At 43.3% G+C, this 18,455-nt stretch overlaps 1 protein-coding gene across 4 annotated transcripts; it reads left to right on the plus strand.

The window, feature by feature from the left end:
- The first annotated feature begins 1,407 nt into the window (after positions 1–1,407).
- On the plus strand, positions 1,408–18,403 carry etv6 (ETS variant transcription factor 6). 4 transcript variants are annotated; one of them, XM_088406635.1, is made up of 9 exons: positions 1,408–1,730; positions 3,460–3,500; positions 4,058–4,184; positions 11,787–11,951; positions 14,538–14,672; positions 16,149–16,733; positions 17,549–17,691; positions 17,776–17,876; positions 17,947–18,403. In XM_088406635.1, the coding sequence occupies exons 2-9, from the start codon at positions 3,474–3,476 to the stop codon at positions 18,047–18,049; spliced, it is 1,386 nt and encodes a 461-aa protein (XP_088262761.1). In that variant the 5' UTR covers positions 1,408–1,730; positions 3,460–3,473; the 3' UTR covers positions 18,050–18,403. The 4 variants fall into 4 exon arrangements, with proteins under 4 accessions (XP_088262761.1, XP_088262765.1, XP_088262760.1 ...); XM_088406639.1 differs by having other exon boundaries at positions 4,061–4,184; XM_088406634.1 differs by lacking the exon at positions 3,460–3,500.
- The last annotated feature ends 52 nt before the right edge of the window (positions 18,404–18,455 follow it).

An 18,455-nucleotide genomic window follows, 5' to 3' on the forward strand; every position in this document is an offset into this window, starting at 1 on the left:
AAATTCACCTCTTCAAATTCCTTCTTCTTATCAACAAAGGAGACGGAGCACAAACGGGGAAGGCCTTCGGGGGTCGTGACGTGCCTGCAAAATGTCACAGACGGTCCAAGCGGCCATTTTTAGAGCAAATCAGCTGTGTTGCATGCACTGGCACAGGCATGTTGTCAGCACGCATAGCTTCAGCCAAATGCTTCCCTTGCACTCCTCACTATCTAAGGTTATTGCTGAAGTTTTTTTTTTTTTTGCATAGTCCAAACATGGTCTCCTTTCAACTTGAGATAGGATTTACCTGAGAAAACTGTTTTTTTTTTTACTAATGAGGTGCTAGGTGTATCGATTTCCTCTTGAATCCCAACCTATCCATTAGTCTAACTGTGTTGGTTCACCTCGACCTGACCGTTTTCCTACTGGTCTCTTAACACATCATGCCCGTCAAAAAGGAAACTGAAATAATTGCTTCCCAAACGGATGACTTTATGAACTTGAGTTGTGGTTAATTGGAGGATTATTCCGTTTTACTACGATGGGTTCAAGAAAATGACATCATTTTGACGATTATATAGCTCAGTGTGTTTTTTCCAGGATTACATGACTGAAGTTTTGCTTGCCTGCACTACCCGTATTGGCCACAAGAGAACGCCACGGGCACAAGAAAGGCTTCTTCTGAACATTGACAGGAACGTTGTTGATCGCTATTAAATCTTATTTGAATTTTCCATTCTGCATTACGTAGTTTTTTTCCACACTTGTTTACTTTCAAGCACCTATTCCTTTCTTCTCAAAGTTGCTTTTTATTTATGCACCTTTCCTTTGCTGAAACCTACTTTTAGGCCTCCCTTCCTATAGTTCCTCCTTCATGTTCCTGTCTTCACACCTGTTAAATCATACGCGTGGTAAATATGCTAAGAAGTAATGATTCAAATGGATCGCTGTCTTTGGAAGGAACGGGGAAAGTGAGAAATGACGTACGCTGCGAAGCAGTCAGCACATTTGTAGATTTTGGTGAGGCAGGGTTCCTGCCACCCTCTTGGATGTTGAATTGTGCCAGTAAAAGTGACCCTCAGCCCCTCGGGCCATGACAAAAGTTCCATTCGACTAGTAGTACATTGTTATGAATGTTATGGAATGATTTTATGAAGGTTTAGAAACGCTCCTTAGTGTGTTTTGGATTTACGTACAGAAAGACTATTCCTATTCAACTGCAAGTTCGCACTAGTCTAAACGCAACATCTGAAAGGATTGCACTAGAAATATTCACCCTGGTGTATATAAATGAAAAGTTAAGTCAACTGCGCGCTTGTCGTTTCCCTTTAAAAGGGGGCAAGGCTCAGTGCTGGGAACCGACGTCATTTCGCTGTTTCACACACGTCCCGATCAATGAGAGGCAGCGTGCAGGCGTGCACGCGCGTCGCTCTTCCAGGAAGGGATTATTTACGTGCGCGCCGCCGACACGTGAAAGGGAAACACACGACAAGACAAAAGAAGTTTGTCTTTCTTCCGCGCGGAGCAATGGAGCGTTGCGGCAGATAGAAGCAGCAGCAGCAAGAAGAAGAAGAAGCGGCGGCAGGATTGCGTGACGACAACTTGTCCGCACCACCCTCGATATTTTACTAGAAATACTTTTTGGAGCAAAAAAATAAAACACAAAAAGAGAAAAAAAAAAGAGGGAGAAGTGGAAGAGGAGAAGTTAACGGGAGATCATGTCTGAATCCCCCACAGCTACACCGAAGGTAAGGAGCGCATCATCGCGCTGGGATCACTTTGTTTGTTATTGTTTTTGTTTTGGCAGCTCATCTGTTGCACCGCCGCGCGTCGCGGACTGCGCCCGCATCCGCGCGTCAAAGTCGTGACTGGCAACGACATTTTCCCCCCGAATCACATCAAAAGTACAATCCACGTGTTGCCCACGTTTAGCGGCTGGACCGTGTCAACGTGACAGTGTGTGTTAGTGGTGCTGTGGGGGCATCGTTGTTGCCGAGCGGTTAGTTTTAGTCGTTGTTGGCGCAGGGTACAATTTTGTTTACCACGCGATACTAAATGAATGGATTCGATTCTGAAGGTGCTCAAGAAAAGCATTTGGAACAATTGCATGGCCGAATATCTGTCTTCATCAAGCTCATTCAATGAAAAACACTGCGCGTGTTTGTCATTGTTGTTTACACTGCAGCACGTGATATTCTTGTATTATAATACAGGCATGTTCATGTAATTGTCGGTTTAAATAGGCGCTGCTCCATTTCATTCTAACCTGGTCCAACATCCGAACTTAATAGTATCTGCAATATCGGGGGAAAAGTTCAGGTTTATATATCGCCATATAAAGTGTATAGACGCTGGGATAACTTTGTTAATCAAAAATATAGACCTACCTAAATGCATGCATCAATATTTATGTTTTTAAATGACTGATCGGGACTATTTATTGAAAATCAGTCGCCCTGGGCTCAATCCCAATACCCACACGACACCCTACTGTAGTCGTGGGTATCTAAGAAGCGCATAGTACAATAGCGTTGCGTAAAAATTGCAGGATTGAAACGGTGTCATCGACTTGCACACCTGCATTGGATCTGGGTTATTTTGACAAATTTTCTGCATCCTGAAAAAGTCAAAAGTTAGAGCTGGGCTCAAGGCTTGTACATGATCTGCTGGGAACGCAAAGAAGGTCGCCAAGTATGAGCGACTGCATTAGGACAAAATAGGTAGGTTACTTTTCGACTGAAAAACAAAACAACCGAGCCGCAACGATAAAAGCTTCTCTCTGCGTGAGTAATGACAAGTCATTAGCGAGTATGACGTCGTTGTGAGGAGTCATCGTCTGGCGGCCCGATTCTGTCGGGTCTTTATCATAGGCTGGGTGACCCCCAAAATCCCAGCCGCCAACCCCCAAGCGGAAAAGTTACAAAACGTATGTTTGAATGGCTAGCAAAAAGATCTGCATGAAAGAGGAAACGGAAGACTGAAAGATTGGTTCTTGGCTTCCACAGGAAGTTCCTGGTACATTCAGTTGGTGCGCGCACACAATAAAAAGAAGTGACTGGGTGCCGACGGCAGACAACCGAGCTTCATTTCCTCTAAAAACGTTGGCTCCTTGTTCTGCTCAGAAACGGAAGCGCGCACATGGACAAGCTGGAGTTGCGACCCATTCAATGCCTCTGCGCCGCAAACAGCCCAAACGCAAATAAACACTCATTGGGGACATCTTCGAGGTGGTCTTGGGAAAATATCTGGGGGGGGGGGGAGCGGCGAAAACTTGTAAACATTTGAGGAGCCAAGCGTTTCCCATGCCAAGGCTTGGGGCTGTGTCATGACTCCAGTTGAAAGGTCCCGGCACAAATTCACAAGTGATGGAGGTTAAGAGTGCGGACAAACAACCACTTGCACCCGATGAAATTTGAGCAAAAAAAAAAAACTCCATTATTCAGTAGAGAGTTAGCCTGACATATGATTTCCGGGCAGGTGCCGTAGAAGCCATGTCAGCCGTGTGGAGATACTTTAAGGTAAACACAGATGACCGAACTTTGCTAGCTGACTGCAAATTGTGTTCTGACAAAGTCCCCTTGGGCGTTTTGGGACTTAAGGGGTTGCCCCGAAGCGGTCTTGGATTTTTATTTTCCCCACTTGATAGTATTTTGGAGGGAGAGTTAGCATCCACGCTATATTCTTTTTCTTTGTTGCATTTTACACACCGCCCCCTGTTGAGTGTGTCAGCATGTCACAGTGCTGTTCAAATCCAACCAAAAAAATGCACAGTGTGCATATCCCTATTTAATTATTCCAATATGCGCAATGTTGATTGATTTTAATTGAGCAAATAACGTAAGCTTCCTCTTTGCTGTTGGACTGGCCCGGCAACATTTTTTGACCTGCAGTGCATTCCTTACAGCGGAGAAAACATCTGTTGCAAAACAAGCCCATGTTTCAGTCATCTACTTGCTTACTGGTGCTTGACAGGCGCGGGGGGGGGGGGGGGGGGGGGGGCTGTTTGGGTTGAGGGCCCGCGGTGGGCTTGGCAACATTTTGTGAGCCTGGCTTTTGTGTCTCTGTCTATTCATAGCAGGAGAGGCGCTCTTTCAGTCCTTCCGCGAACCCGCTGCCAAACTCCACTTCCTCCCCCGTCCATGCGCCCGCCAGGCCCGCCGGCCGAGCGGAGGACAGGTCTGCCAGGCTGCCCGCACACCTGCGTGAGTCCCACACATACATACGCACAGACGCGCTCTACTTTTTTCCTGGGAAGTGCTGAAGCCGCAAAACATCCTGCATGGGGAATGCCACAAGTGGTTGGCACGGTCAATGCAGTGCAACAGCACGGTCTAGCACTCAATGTCACATGACCCAAATAATTGATTATCCTGACAATCAATGAATATATATATATATATATATATATATATATATATATATATATATATATATATATAGTTTAGGCACTTTGCTGCAGTTATTTTTTCAGTTTTAGACTAACCTATAACTGTATAAACGCTGTAAAAAGTAGTTATTAAAAGTTCATAAGTATACTTTTTTTTATAAGTATACATTTTGTATAAATAATAATCTTATTTATTGTTAGCGTGGCAAGTGGGGAGCCGCGAAAGGTTTTGTGTTTCCTAGGGGGGTTTTGTAAAATATAATTGAGAAGCGCCGCCCTAATGTTTAATGAGTAACTGCTATGTCCAATACATCAGTTAATATTTAACTTTTTTTTTTCTGAATGTTGATGACCCATCGCCAAAAAAACTCTTCAAGCATTGTTTTAGAAAAAGGAAGAAGGGCTTTTGCTTCTGTTTCCTGTCAAGCTAAAGCAACGGGTCACTTCCACACGCTTGGGTGGAAGTTTGCCGCAACGCCGTTCCTCACGCGCGCCAGGCAGGAAATGAGCGTTTCTCTTCTCGAGCCTCTGCTCAGCCTGCCGATGCAAACGCATGCGGTGGCAAAGGAGGAGAAGGAAGTGAGCAGGAGATGGCTGGGAGGGGTTAAAAAAGAAAAGACAGAAAGAAAAAGAATGAGGGAGGAAATTGCAGTGTGGGCAGAAATCCGCCTTCTCCATTTCCTGGGGAGGAAGTGGATTAGGTGGGTGGGGGGAATGGGGGGGTGTCCTCGACTGCTCCTCACCAAAGAACGCCAGTAGTGGCATTATTTACATAAATATAGCTATAGCTATAGTTAAATATAGCTGAATGCCAAGATGAGTCTGAAAGAGTTTGGAAAAAAACAAACAAACTGATCCCTCCTTCAATATTATGATTTAATATGCAATCATTTTTTTCAAGGTCCTCTTCTCTTTTTTTTAAACTATGCAATAGTAGAATCTGTACTACAATCTGATATATGATACATTGGGCTGGGCGATGAATCTAATATATTTATATACACACACACACACGCACGCACACGCACACACACACGCACAGTGACCCCTGTGTTACAGCGCCCCTGGCTTACATTTTTTTCATGTTGCGATGTGGATTACTGAGTTTTTTCGTCCCCTCTTTAAGGTATTTCCCCCGCTTTGCAACAAAAAAACTGCCATGACCCTAGGGGCTTTTTTAGCCGCGTTTTTAGGTAATTGCACTTATTTTCAATGCCTCCATACAACGCGTCACTACAATGCTGGTCTGTTATTGGTCGGTGTCTCTTCACGGAGATAGTGGCCTGCTATTCGTCGGCCTCACTCGTTTTTATTAATGATGTTTTCTGATTGTATACATGTATATTATATATACGTAGCACTTACTATGCTATTTTGATACCAATTTTTTATATGTATGTAAAATTTTTATGTTTTTAACCTGGGGTTCTATACGCATTAGCTATTTAACATAGATTTGGATTGCCTGCCATGCGATGAATTCGCCTTATGAGCCGAACCGCGGAACGGATTAATCTCGTAACACGGGGGCCCACTGTGTATGTGTATATATATATATATATATATATATATATATATATATATATATATATATATGAAATCACACACACAAACTGAAATTCAAATGTGCAATACGAAAAGGGCCAGATTAAAGTGATGTCCATAGCAACAAGGCAACAGGCTGCAGCCTTGTACTTGTACTCGATCCATGCACGTCTGAGTGGGTGGATGAAGTGAATATCTGTGTAAAGTGTGTGTAGGTGTAAACGGTTAGTAACCGCATTACAGTACATGAATGTGTAGCAAAAAAAAAAAATGCCCTTTTGCTCTTTTTTGTTGCGTCCTATATCACACATTGGAGGTAATCGGTGTGGGTTGGCTTGTGTGTGTGTTACTGAGGGGAAATTTCCTGCCCCTGGAAGCAGCGCTTGTCCTCAGGAATTTCCTGAGTGGGCAGACAGTGCTTCCTGAATAAATGTTGTTGTTGTTGTGTGTGTTTTAACTCCCTGGCTTTTCTCTTCTGAAAGGGAAACTGTTCTCAAATGCCAGAGAGCGGGCTGCGTGCAGCTCCCTTCTCTTCCTGTTCTGGTAGTTTAAAAAAAAGAAAAAAGGCCTAACTTCCCTATGAACACACTTGCACTACAATGAGACAAATCTTGGCAAAAAATAACAATGGCCTTCATTTTGTTCGGCCCTGTGCCTTTCAGGTTTTTTTGCATTTGCCGGAAAAGAGTGACAGTAAAAAGCAGACTCTACTGTCATATTAAAGGTGGTAAACATCAAGTGAACAGGATTTGCTGGATGTTTCCTGACACTGACACTACACAATACTAACATATTGCACTAGTGTTCCAAAAGATAATTACACGCTGTCGCTGAAATGATCATGTCTGCTTGGTTTATTTCTCATGACCTGAAAGAGGTTTTTAGGCAATAGAGAAAATTAAAAGGCATACTGACAGTGTTATTTATTCTTTCAAAACAGTTTACAGCTTACCCTTTTTTTTTATTCCTGGCGTTTCTTCTGATCTGTCTTTTTTTTTGTTGCTTTGATGCCTTTTTCTCACCACTTTTCTGCCTCTTGCCCCTCAGATGTGCTTTTTGCTTGCCAATGTCTTCCTCACCTCCTTCCTCCCTTTCTTTCCTCCTTCCTGCCTTCCTTCCCTTTATTCATGCTGACATCCTTCCTTCCGTTGCTTAAAACTACTTTTCTGTCTTCCTCCTTGCCCAATACTGCTACACATTGATTTAAAAAGTGCACATATATTTGACGACAGCCTGCGTCTTCTAAATGTTGCTTTGGAAGCATATTCAAAGTCACTATTTTATTTTTATCTGTGTCTTTCTCCGTCATTTAACATAGGAAATTACTCTAAGAGTTAATCACAGAGATTCCTTAAATAGTTGCGAGTTATTTACTGTGAGTGCTTGTGCAGATTGCGTGGTGGATTTTTAAAAAAAATATGTAAATACATCAAAAAAAAAAAAAGTGAGCAAAAGAAAGCGTAAAGAGCCAACAAGATCCAGCTTGCTCCCGTTTCTTGACAACAAACAATCAGGAACAGGTCGTGCTACTTCCTGGCCATAAAAGCCGCGTGTGATTGATGATGTGTTTTATGCTTGTTTGGACTGGATGCAGTCCAGTTGCGCGAGATGGGGGACAAGCACATGCCTGCTGGCGAAGGAAGCCGTGGAATGACACTTGAAGGAGTGCGTAAGAGGAAGGGGGAAAGTCAAAGTCGCTGCGGGGTGGGAGTGGAGGCAAGTAGCGAAGGGGATGTACGCCGGCGAGGAAATGACTGGCTCGCATGGCCCTGAGTCAGGGGGGTCAAAGGGTCACGGCCGAACCTCCTTATTCCATCCCTCTTCCGCTTCCTCCGGCCACGCCAATGTCCGCCTACTTCTGCTTGGAAAGGCAAGGCAAACATTTACCAAAGGACAGAGATTGGAGCAAAGTCCTCAGCGTACAGATAATCGTCTTTGTTTTTCTTTATTCGGCTACTGAGGCAATTTGCTACAAACTAAACTTGCTACAAAGTGCTAAATTGCTAGAGTAGGTGTTGTCTTATTTTATGCATAGATAGGTATTAATTGTAATTTTCTGTTTATAGCTACTGGTTGTCCAACCTAACGCACTTCAAACCAGACTTATGAAGTTTATTGTACTCCTAAGCACCTAATTTTGGTCTTTTCGGATTTGTATTCCACTAACAGAATCCCTGCTGGCTTTGGTAGTGGATTATGATTGTCACCATGGAGGATAAGAGCCGTATTTATGCTCCTCGTTGCTGCTGCTTCGCTATTCAGTATATGATATGAAGCCTAATATAAAGTAAGTGGTGCTACGGCACAAACTAGCTTAGCATTTAGCAATCGCGTGGGCAATAGTATGCTTGACAGTGCAATGTCAATGAGACTTTAAAAAAAAAAAATCAGTTTGGAACTGGTTCGTTTTCAGTAACAGGCCGCTTATCTGTGAGCAAAACAACCTTTAAAAAACAGCTTTGACGAGGTAGAAATCGGGTATTTTGTGATCGCAATTTCGGCTCCAAAATGATAAATTGTGCAGCCCTACCCCAGACTGACATAAAAGTGTGCGGGGTCGCAGTCTTTCTGACTAATTGGACATCCAGTATGATCCACTGGCTACTCGGAGGCACTCTATTGGATGAGAGAACCCTAAGCAGAAGCAAAAGCTATTTTTCAGATGCTACCTCGCCAGCTTCTCGCTCGGACGAACCTCATTAACCCGTCTGGCTGCCGGCGGAAAGTCAAGGGCTTCTGCGCGGCGACGACGAAACAAGATAGCGGTGATCTCATCCAGCCCGTCCCCTCATTCATCCCCGAGCGCCGAGGCGTTGCCACGGCAACCTGCGCGCCTCTGCATCAGCGCGCGTCGTCAGCGCGGGGGCCCGAGACGCCGCCGAGGGAAACTTGCGTGTGTCATCATAAGAGGAAGGGGAGAACAGTTTAGTTTTAGGCACTTTGATGCGCTTGTTTTTTCTGTTTTAGACTAAGCTGTAAGTCTTATAAACACTGTAAAAAATAACAGTTGTTGAACGTTGATTTATATTGCTTTTTTTTGATAATGATAAAAAGAATACAGGTTTAGGTATGCCTTTACAACTTTTATAGCAAATAATCTTATTTATACTCGATTCATTCAGCATTTTAGAAATTGAGGATTGGAAAACGCTCTAAATGTTGAAATAGAGGTTTAGTGCATTTAGAAGAATGTGTTCACATGAGTTCCTAACTACCTAATTGTAGCATTTAAGCAAGTTATGCGGGTAGGGGGGTGGAATTTATATTTTAAATTCAAACATCCCCAAAAATGAAAAGTAAATAAATAAATATGACAGAGCAAAGTATTTTAAAACATCACACAATCTGCCTTTAATTCCTATCTTAATTGTTGTAAGCGTTACAGTTTCTAAAATGTTATTAGAAAATGTCAGATACCCCCCCCACCCCCAAAAAAAAAAAATCAGGTCCTCCACAACTAACAACTGATGCCAAGAGAATCTCTGTTTTATGTGCATTTAATTGACATTCTAATAGATCTGAGTGCGCAGTTTTCCCATAAAAGCCGCAAGTACCGTCGAATGACTTTCCTTCAGACCCCCCTCCACCATAGCCAGCGTTATATGGGTTAGGTCCCAGAATAGATAGGATGCCCCCTCTCTGAACTTCAGCGCTTCAGACTAGTATCGGTTTCCTTTTCTGTTTGGCTTTCGCTCGTCATTGTGCAGCTTTGCAGCAAGTCTCTCCTCCTTTATTTGGCTTTCATCAATCACGGCCTATCATTCCCAAAGTGACTTCATAAGCCTGCCGGTGCTGCTCTTTAACCTTCCCGCTGGAAGTTTCCTGTGCTGAAACCAAGTGCAAGCTGGATTACTTCCTGTCGCAAGTGTGTCGTGGGACACGTTTGATTTTTTTTTTTTTTTCTCCCCCTCGTATTTCCTCTTTTGGGCTCAGCGCAGATGGCCGAGACCGACATACCGGATCTAAGAGGGTTTTTTTGGCAGCGCAAAGAGCGCCGCTCACTCTTTGGCCCTGGAGTGAGCATGCCGCGGCCCTGACCCCGTGACCCCATACCGCCCAGCGGGCTTTGCTGCCCAAACAAGTTGCGGAATGGTGTGCAGCTCACTTGGCATCAAGACTTACACGTTTGGAAAGAAACTCCCCTTTTAATATGTTTACCTTATTTTATAAGGTCCTCTCTCCATGTAGTTCACATGCAACATCAAATTCATTTTGTAGAAAAGATGTGGTTTCACGTTATATTGATCTCTCTGTGAAAACCTCCATTGTTTGACGGTCGCAGAGGGGCCAGGCCGGGTTTGTGACGGGTGGTCCGAGAGTGCTCCAATTACTGGTGCGACACTTATGTCGGCAACAGCTGCCTGACGCCCGCGGGAAGCGTTTTAGGCAGAGGGACAATAGTGAGATGACTAGTCGTGCATCTGCTTGCAAATGTGTGTGTGTGTGTGTGTGTGTGTGGGTGGGTTAAGAACTGAGAAGGTCAGTCTGAGTCACCATGCCAATCATTGAATTACAAGCGAGGGCGAAAAAATGATGAGATGGCAAGAATGCGTCTCCGTTGCCTGGAATAAATGAGCGTAAAGCGAAAAAAAAAAAAAGGACAAAAATATGTATCCGGTCTCGGCAGACTGTGAAGATTAGAATCAGTCTGAGATGTTCACCTCAGATGACAAGACAAGCAAGGACAAAGGACACTTAAAGTACACGATTGGGGGCAATGCGAGATTTAGGAGATTGAAAGACTAGTCACAAAAATGACAAGACAGTTGTCAAAATTTAATTGTGATTTTGGCTTCTCTTGAGCTTTAAAACGTTGTCATCCAAGAAAAGTAAGACGTTTTCAGATTTAGTCGACGTACCCTGAAAGCACCGCGTTGCTCGCGTTACGTTATGTAATTCCGCACTTTGGCTTTATAATGACGCCCCCATTAGAGAACACCGTAATAGTAAATACACGCATATTACGCAATAAATACAACCATTGTATGTTCAAATACAAGACTATTTTTTTTTTAACTGTTAGCGCTAACGCTAAAACCAATGCAAAATCCCAATGCTAATGGGGGATCGGCATCAACTGTGATATCCTTTAAATAATGAATATCTGTACACAAATACTGTGGAAATACATACACAGATAACATAATACTCAAGAAACCTCCTAATCTGAAAACAATTATATTAATAGTCTCAAACATAAATTATTTTTTGCCACTTGTCTGTACTTTACAGCTGACAAACTTGAGAAAAAAAGAATAGTGTTGCATAATAACGCGTTCAATCTGCCAGGATGAATAGACTTGAGGCCTATTTTCAGTGATTTTTTTTTTTTAAGTAAGTTTTGAAATGACTAACTATTATTCATAGATCCAAACAATTGTAATTGTTATTTTTTTGCCATAATGGTCCAGCCCATCCATTGGTCTTGCATGCAGATGTTTCACACCGACACAAAAGCGTTTCCTGCATTTGCTTTCCTTCCATGCGCCCTTGTGTGTTGTCTACGTACACTAATAAAGTTGCCTGTCTCGAGTACAAGACGGAGCCGAGAAGACGCGGAGCGATAAATAAAATAAGTCTGGCTATGATTTTCATTCCCCCCCCAGCAAGCCTTGTTATTACTATTCAAGCTGCCCTCTTTGGACTTCGAACCTCCTCTGGCCGTCTGAGCTGCTTTTCTCTATCGCCGCCGTTCCCGTAATCGCTCCCTCCTTTTATCTCCACTTCCTCAATATCCTCTTTACAGCACCGACCTCCTTCCTCCCCCCCCCCCCTTTCCCCTCCATCCGGCCTTCCTTCCTTCCTTCCGCTCGCCCCCACCCCCTCCTTCCTCGCTGCGTCTACTTCACTCTTTTTTTTTTATTCCTTGCAGGTTTGCAGCCGGTGTTTTGGAGCAGAGAGGACGTGGCCCAGTGGCTGCGATGGGCCGAGAAGGAGTTTGCGCTGCGGCCAATCACCAGCGGCTCCTTCCAGATGAACGGAAAAGCCCTGCTGCTGCTCACCAAGGAGGACTTCCGCTACCGCTCGCCTCACTCCGGTACTTCCCTTTCAGGCGCTTCGCTTCCAAAAGTCAAAATTTGGTGAACCCTCAAGCATCTGTAAACTAAATCCAAACGCCTCTAAAATTCAAGATTTTATATAGATATTCTCATTTAACTCCTGTGAGGAATTGTGACCCGACTTGGGCTTTTTAATGTTATTGATGTGTGATGTCAAAGGAAAAGCATACGAGGCTAAAATATTGCAGAGCTTGTGAAAACATGACGACGTTCAATATGCCAGGCTGCCGTCCCTTCTAAATGCTTGCAAACGGGAGAGGTGTCATATAGGTGTCAAATTTAGCCCATGTCAGGCTCATTTACTGCCATTCAATATTGTAAACATTGTTAATTTTGGACATATTGAAAACCCAATGTTTTATCGTATTGTTTTATTCAATTCTTTTATTCATTTACCCCGATTTTTGCATTAATCCTTTCAATGACAACTCGCAAACAAGGGGAGAAAATAGAACATTTTGTATTGATATGGGGGTGCTCGCAGCCAACCTATGACATTTGCAAGCCTTTTAATGACTTCAATGATTGGTTTAGCCTGGACTACCAAAATGCAAAAGTCTTCAAAAGTCACAATACTCTGACATAATAAACATTCCTATTTCAATTTCAGAAACAGACAGCGTACTTTTGTTTACATTTTTACAATATATGTACAAAAAGGGGGCGTAGTGACCCTTTCAAAGTCAGCCCAAGTTGGGCGATAATAAGGCCAGGCTAGTGAAAAAACCCGGACAGCCAGGGGTTAAAGTGAGAAATGTTTTAACATACAGAACTGTTGAGAAACTGACATGAAAATCATGCCGAAAATATCTAAAGCGACATCAACAAATCAATAAAGTCATCCAAAGCTGCAGCTATTAGAGCAAAGCCGCAAATGGGGGTTGGAGGAAGTCGGGGACGGTTGATCAGGAAGTACGTTGCCTCGGCAACACCGGCGGCCGGGCGGGTTAAGGCAAAACACGGGATATTTTTCTCTCAATATGATACAGGAATTGAGAATACAGATGACGCAGGTGTGGTCAGAAAATGACATTTCGGCTTACAGTTTTAAAAAAAAAGATCACGTGACAACCACAAAATCATAGAAATAAATACTTATTTGTTAAATTACGCTTCTCACGTTTACTTCTTCTAGGTTAGTTACTGTCGTCCTGTATTTTATGGAGCAAGATTGTGCCATGGAAATATGATGAATGTATTTCGAAAGGTTTTATCAGTCATTTCCTGTTCCGTGGCTTCATGTACAGTGTCACCAGCTTGAAATGTTTCCATAAACGAAAATATGAGCTTGTCCAGAGATAAACCGTTGATTGATTTGTGTTTTATTCTCCCCTCGGCGTTAAACCCGCCGCCATCACTCACTGCCGTATTTGCCCAGAAGTAACGACGCGTCGGTTTTTTATTTGAATGATGCATTTCCAAACGGCGTCGGATTTGAAGCCATCCAAATAATTTGAAATCAGGAAGCAGCAATTTTCCGGACAGTGCGACTCACCGCTCTTAAAAGTGAGAACTGAAAGTGGTGTGCGTCCACCATCACTTCCTTTATAAGAATCATTTCCTTGTTATGGTAAAAGCGCTTTTTTTTTTTTTTTTTTTTTACTGAGCCGTCAAACATTATCTTGGCGTCCCTTCTTTATGTAAAGTTATTTGTTAAACCTGTTTTCATCCTATTTGGCTGTCATAAGTAAACACAACGCTGTTAATCATTAAGTGAACTTCCTGTTTTGGCTTTGTACTGTACTGTATGCTCACTTAAACTCAAAAATGAGTTCACAATAATATCTTCTATAGCCTCAGTAATCTAAACATGGCACTGATTAATAGTGAGAGGTGTCCAAACTACGGCCCAGGGGCCATTTGCGGCCCCTCATCCACATTTTTGCTGAAAAAAACAATATGGCACAGCCCGCTATGCTATTTTAAAAAGAAATAATAAGCTTTGATGGTAGACACCGTTAAAAAAAAATCTGAATTCACCTCATCGCTTTTCACATTAAGTAGCAGTTTTTATAAATAACTACATTAAAGAGGCAATGCGTAATGGCTTGACTGGTTGGAGCTTTACCGTGTTTGAAGAGTTAAAGTAAATAAAAGGAAAACGTGGTCTTTTCAGCTTTCAATTTTTCTGTCCTTACAGGAAAAAGTTTGGACACCTCTGACCTAAAATAACTACCGGTAATTACTTTGGTATCTGGTAATAGATTAACGAATTTATTGAGTAATTTAATCTATTAGTACTTTTTGTACCTACAGATTTCTATTAATTTAGTGCTTAAGTACTGAGAACAACTTATTTTAGTACTTGATTCAGTAGTTCCAATCCATTTTAGACTGTCCTTTAGTCATATATATAATTATATATCTTGTACAAAAGGCCTCTTGTTTGCAGTTCAACGAAATAGCGGCGAGCCTTCCATTATTACTCAAACTTCACACTGTCGGGAAATCACAAAGAAGTTGTCGCCTTCCATAGAAATCTGCAATCATAACTTCCCGTTTTATGAAGGTCCGTCATGTGCGCGGAGTGATTTATTTATTTATTTTTTTGTCTTTCCCTGCAGGTGACGTCTTATACGAGCTTCTGCAGCACACCCTAAAGCAGAGGAAGCCTAACGTGTTCTACCCCTCGGGCTATTTCCCTGGAAATTCCTTCCACCTGCTGCCCGAGAGCTCGGCGCAGCACGTCAAAATGGAAGGTCAGCACTCGCGTCAGTCTGAGTTCTTGTGGTCAAACGTGATAGAATTCAAAACGCATCCGTCACTGATAATAACCAGTGTGGACGCTAATAACCAATGCCTGTTCCTGGCACGGATGTGAAAGGATGCGATGTGAAAACCAACAAACGTACGAGAGTTACCACAAAAAATGACTTGGCCATTATAAAACCTGTTTCACGAGGAAACGCTGTTGTATTTAAACGCACTACAGTAAATTGTAACAATAAAAATCGGGCTGCGGTACGCGTCTGGAGATGTGCTTGGACTTTGTTTTGGAAAATACCTGGCGGCTTACTCATTTGGGGTTGGTGATTTGTTTGCATGCGCAGCGGAACAGAGTTAGCACAAAGATTTTGACAAAATAGCAAATTCTCATTGTATTGTCGTTTATATTTAGACTTTCATCTAGTCTACAAAAAATAATTTGGGTTTCTAGTGACATCTAGTGGACGGCACCAGTCACTTGACACACTTGCCAGACGACATAAACGTTATAGCTTGGGATGCAAGTCAAATCTTTGGAAACACTAGTTAATCGACTGACATGGGTTATTCAAGGTCAACTCAGATTATTCATAGACAAGGAGGTTGATATACATTTTTAATAGAGAAAATAGAGGCATATTTATTTATTTACTTATTTAGTGTTAGTGTAAACTTTATTTTAGCGTAAGCCTAACCTGTAAGACCCAAACATTTATATCTAATGATAAATCTGATCATCTCTAATACAAAATACAACAATTCTGACATTTTTATGTGATTGCAGCTGGACGTGCGAGATGACAATAATCATTGGCCAAATTTTGGACCACATAAAACCATTATAATTAAAAATTTGTAGACGTATTTTAATAGGATTTATGACATTGATTTTCCCGCGGTTTTTGCAACATTCCGTTGAGCGGCGGTCAAACTATGTCAGCAAAATTGGCGGTAGAGACCAGTTAATGGCTATGTCACTTTGTACACCTTTAAAAGCATTTACAATATTAGGAAAAAAATGCAACGTGTATAGTTTGCAAAGAATGTGCACATGGGTTAAAAAAGCATGGGCAGAGGAAAAAAATGATTTCATGCGTCATATCAGGTTGTAATTTATTGTTATCCTGATGTTGCTAACCAAATAAGTGTAAACAAAAGCAGCTTCCAGCACAATGTGGTGCAGTTTCACGCCGCTGGTAGAGCCAGTTTTTTATTTATTTTCTTTTTGGCGCATATGCCTGGCAAAAAGAGAGACAAGTTTCCACACACAAAGCTGTCGCGCCGCCAAGGTAGTTTCAGTCTAATGAAGGAAGTCGCAAGCCCAATGAATGACAATGCGGTGCAGCGCGAGCAATTATCTTGCATTGTTCCCACAATAGCGCCAAGAAAGGGGTGGCAAATTGCCGCGGTGCGCGGAGAGAAACGTCAGCGTTGCCACCGGGATGTTTACCTTGCTCTTGTCGCCGCAGAAACGGTACGAAGGAGTGCGACGGAACCCGTCCCCCAGCACCCGCCCACCATCGAGCTACGACACCGCTCCCGCTCGCCCCACCACCCGCCGCCGCCGCAATCGCCCCCCGCGCCCAACCACCAACGTGCCGCCGCCGCCGCCGAGGACCACATCCAGCCCTTCTCCCAGCTTCCGCACAGTAACCACCACCTGCCCGAGGACGGGTACCACCTGCCCGTTTCCCCCGGCGCCCCCAACGGCCGCTGCGCGACCCCCAAAGAGACGCCCCGACTGGGCAGCCCGGGAGGCCAGGAGGTGGGCCCACCTCGAGTCATCCAGCTCATGCCCAGAACCATCATCAACCCTCTGTTCCCGAACGCGAGCAGGAGCGGCGGCGGGACCGCCATGGACTTCAGGCACAATCGGGGCGGGCACGCCGAGAACGGCCCCGAGGTCAAATTAGAGGGGACTCAGCAGTTGACGCCGGGCCACCAGCCCGCGTCGCATCATCTTCTCCAGCACCAGGAGGAAGCGCTCTACAGGAGCTTTCTCATGCCTGTGTCTCCGCTGGAGGATCACCAAATGCCCATGGGTCGGATAGCAGGTAAAATGGGCCCGACCGGGACAAAAAAAGGCCAGGGCGTCCTCTCCTGAGGACACCGGGACTTCATGGGGTAGCTCTAACCAGTCCAAAGCTATCACACAAAACTAATGTTCTCCACACAAACAGACCGGCTCCAATGACGAGAATCTATGTTGGACACTTGCCATGGAAATGACAGTTTGAACGTTTATTTTCTGGCAAAGAATAAGGCCGAACCCTTTTAGTCAAAAGTTTGGAAACTCCTTAAAACTTATTGTACGCCTGAAGGTATTCAGACTATGCAGCTACACATAACAAATTATTTGCCAGGTGTAAAAATGTTATCCATAGATAAATGAACTTTATGTGAAATAGATAAACTGTTAAATCAAAGTTGTCACACAGGCTTGCTTTTAAGCATGTCACAAAATTCAAAATGGCGTAAACTTAGTGAATTATAAGTCGGATTATACATCGGGATGCGCGAGTGTCAATGCCAAGTATCAGTATGAGCCCGCTCACTGGCGTTATTTGAATGAAGCGCTACACGCAATGGCAGCCAATATTGATATCGGTGTCCTACGATCATAAAATGGAAATTAAACATCAGAAGAAGAAAAAATACTGTATTTGAATTGGGAATTTATTTGTTGTTTTTTTGGGATTGATAGGGGTTGTTTATCAAAAGTACAAGTGGTATCGGTACTTGGTATCAGTATCAATATACTCAAGGGTTGAAAAAAATTGTATCAAACATCCCCCACAACTGTATTTTTGTCCGATATCACGAGCGTGGGAGACAATTGCTCATCGGTGGTATCGTTTGGTCCTGACAGACTGCAGGCTCCTGTGGGACTATGTGTACCAGCTCCTATCGGACAGCCGCTACGAGAACTACATCCGCTGGGAGGACCCCGAGAACAAAATCTTTCGAATCATGGACCCCAATGGCCTAGCCAGGCTGTGGGGCAACCACAAGGTAAACGTAAAATGAATAAAAAATACATCATTTTCGTCCGTCTTTAAGACACGATTGAGACCTTGCGTTTCCTTGGGCTTCCAGAACAGGACCAACATGACATATGAGAAGATGTCACGAGCACTGAGACACTACTACAAGCTGAACATTATCAGGAAAGAGCCCGGACAAAGACTTCTATTCAGGTAAGGCCGGATTTTTATTTTCCACCTTTCCGACAACCGTGTAGCGAACGACGGTTTCCGCCTTGGCCAGGTTCATGAAGACCCCGGACGAGATCGTCAACGGCCAGACGGACCGCCTGGAGCACTTGGAGAGTGACACGTACGAACAAATTTACATCAAAGAGGAGTGCTGAGGAACTCTGGGAAAGCGAGTCCGTCAACTTTTACTACTGCAAAAGCCACCAATGCCTTTTTCTTTCTTTTCGTTTCTTTTTTTTTTTGGAAGCATCTTGAACAATGGTCAGTGAACCTCAAAGGTCTCAGGCATTTGCTGGAGATTAAGAAATATTTGCAAAAATGCCTTACTGTTTTAAATTTCCCCGTGGACAGCGCTGAATATATTTTTTGTGAACCGCAAAAGCAAGCCAATCACTTTTCGTGCTATTTTTTTGGCAACTTCACATGCATTTTACTGTGGCATTGTGCGTATGTGTGTGAGTTGCGAGTGTGCAGGACGATTTGGCTACGGAATAAACATTTTTGATTCAGTTGTGCTTTCTTTTGGTTGAGTTTTAGATTGAAGAATTTACGGAACGTTGA

The sequence above is a fragment of the Hippichthys cyanospilos genome, chromosome 22 (assembly GCF_059441005.1).
Source record: "Hippichthys cyanospilos isolate Australia breed blue-spotted pipefish chromosome 22, RoL_Hcya_1.0, whole genome shotgun sequence".
NCBI classification, from domain to species: domain Eukaryota; kingdom Metazoa; phylum Chordata; class Actinopteri; order Syngnathiformes; family Syngnathidae; genus Hippichthys; species Hippichthys cyanospilos.

Bases quoted from the DNA above. Each gene is read 5' to 3' on its own strand.
- etv6 (XM_088406634.1), top strand. From the start codon at position 1,701: ATGTCTGAATCCCCCACAGCTACACCGAAG. The intron at 16,734-17,548 runs GTAAAATGGGCC...TGGTCCTGACAG, and splicing joins GCCCATGGGTCGGATAGCAG to ACTGCAGGCTCCTGTGGGAC. The intron at 17,877-17,946 runs GTAAGGCCGGAT...CGCCTTGGCCAG, and splicing joins GGACAAAGACTTCTATTCAG to GTTCATGAAGACCCCGGACG.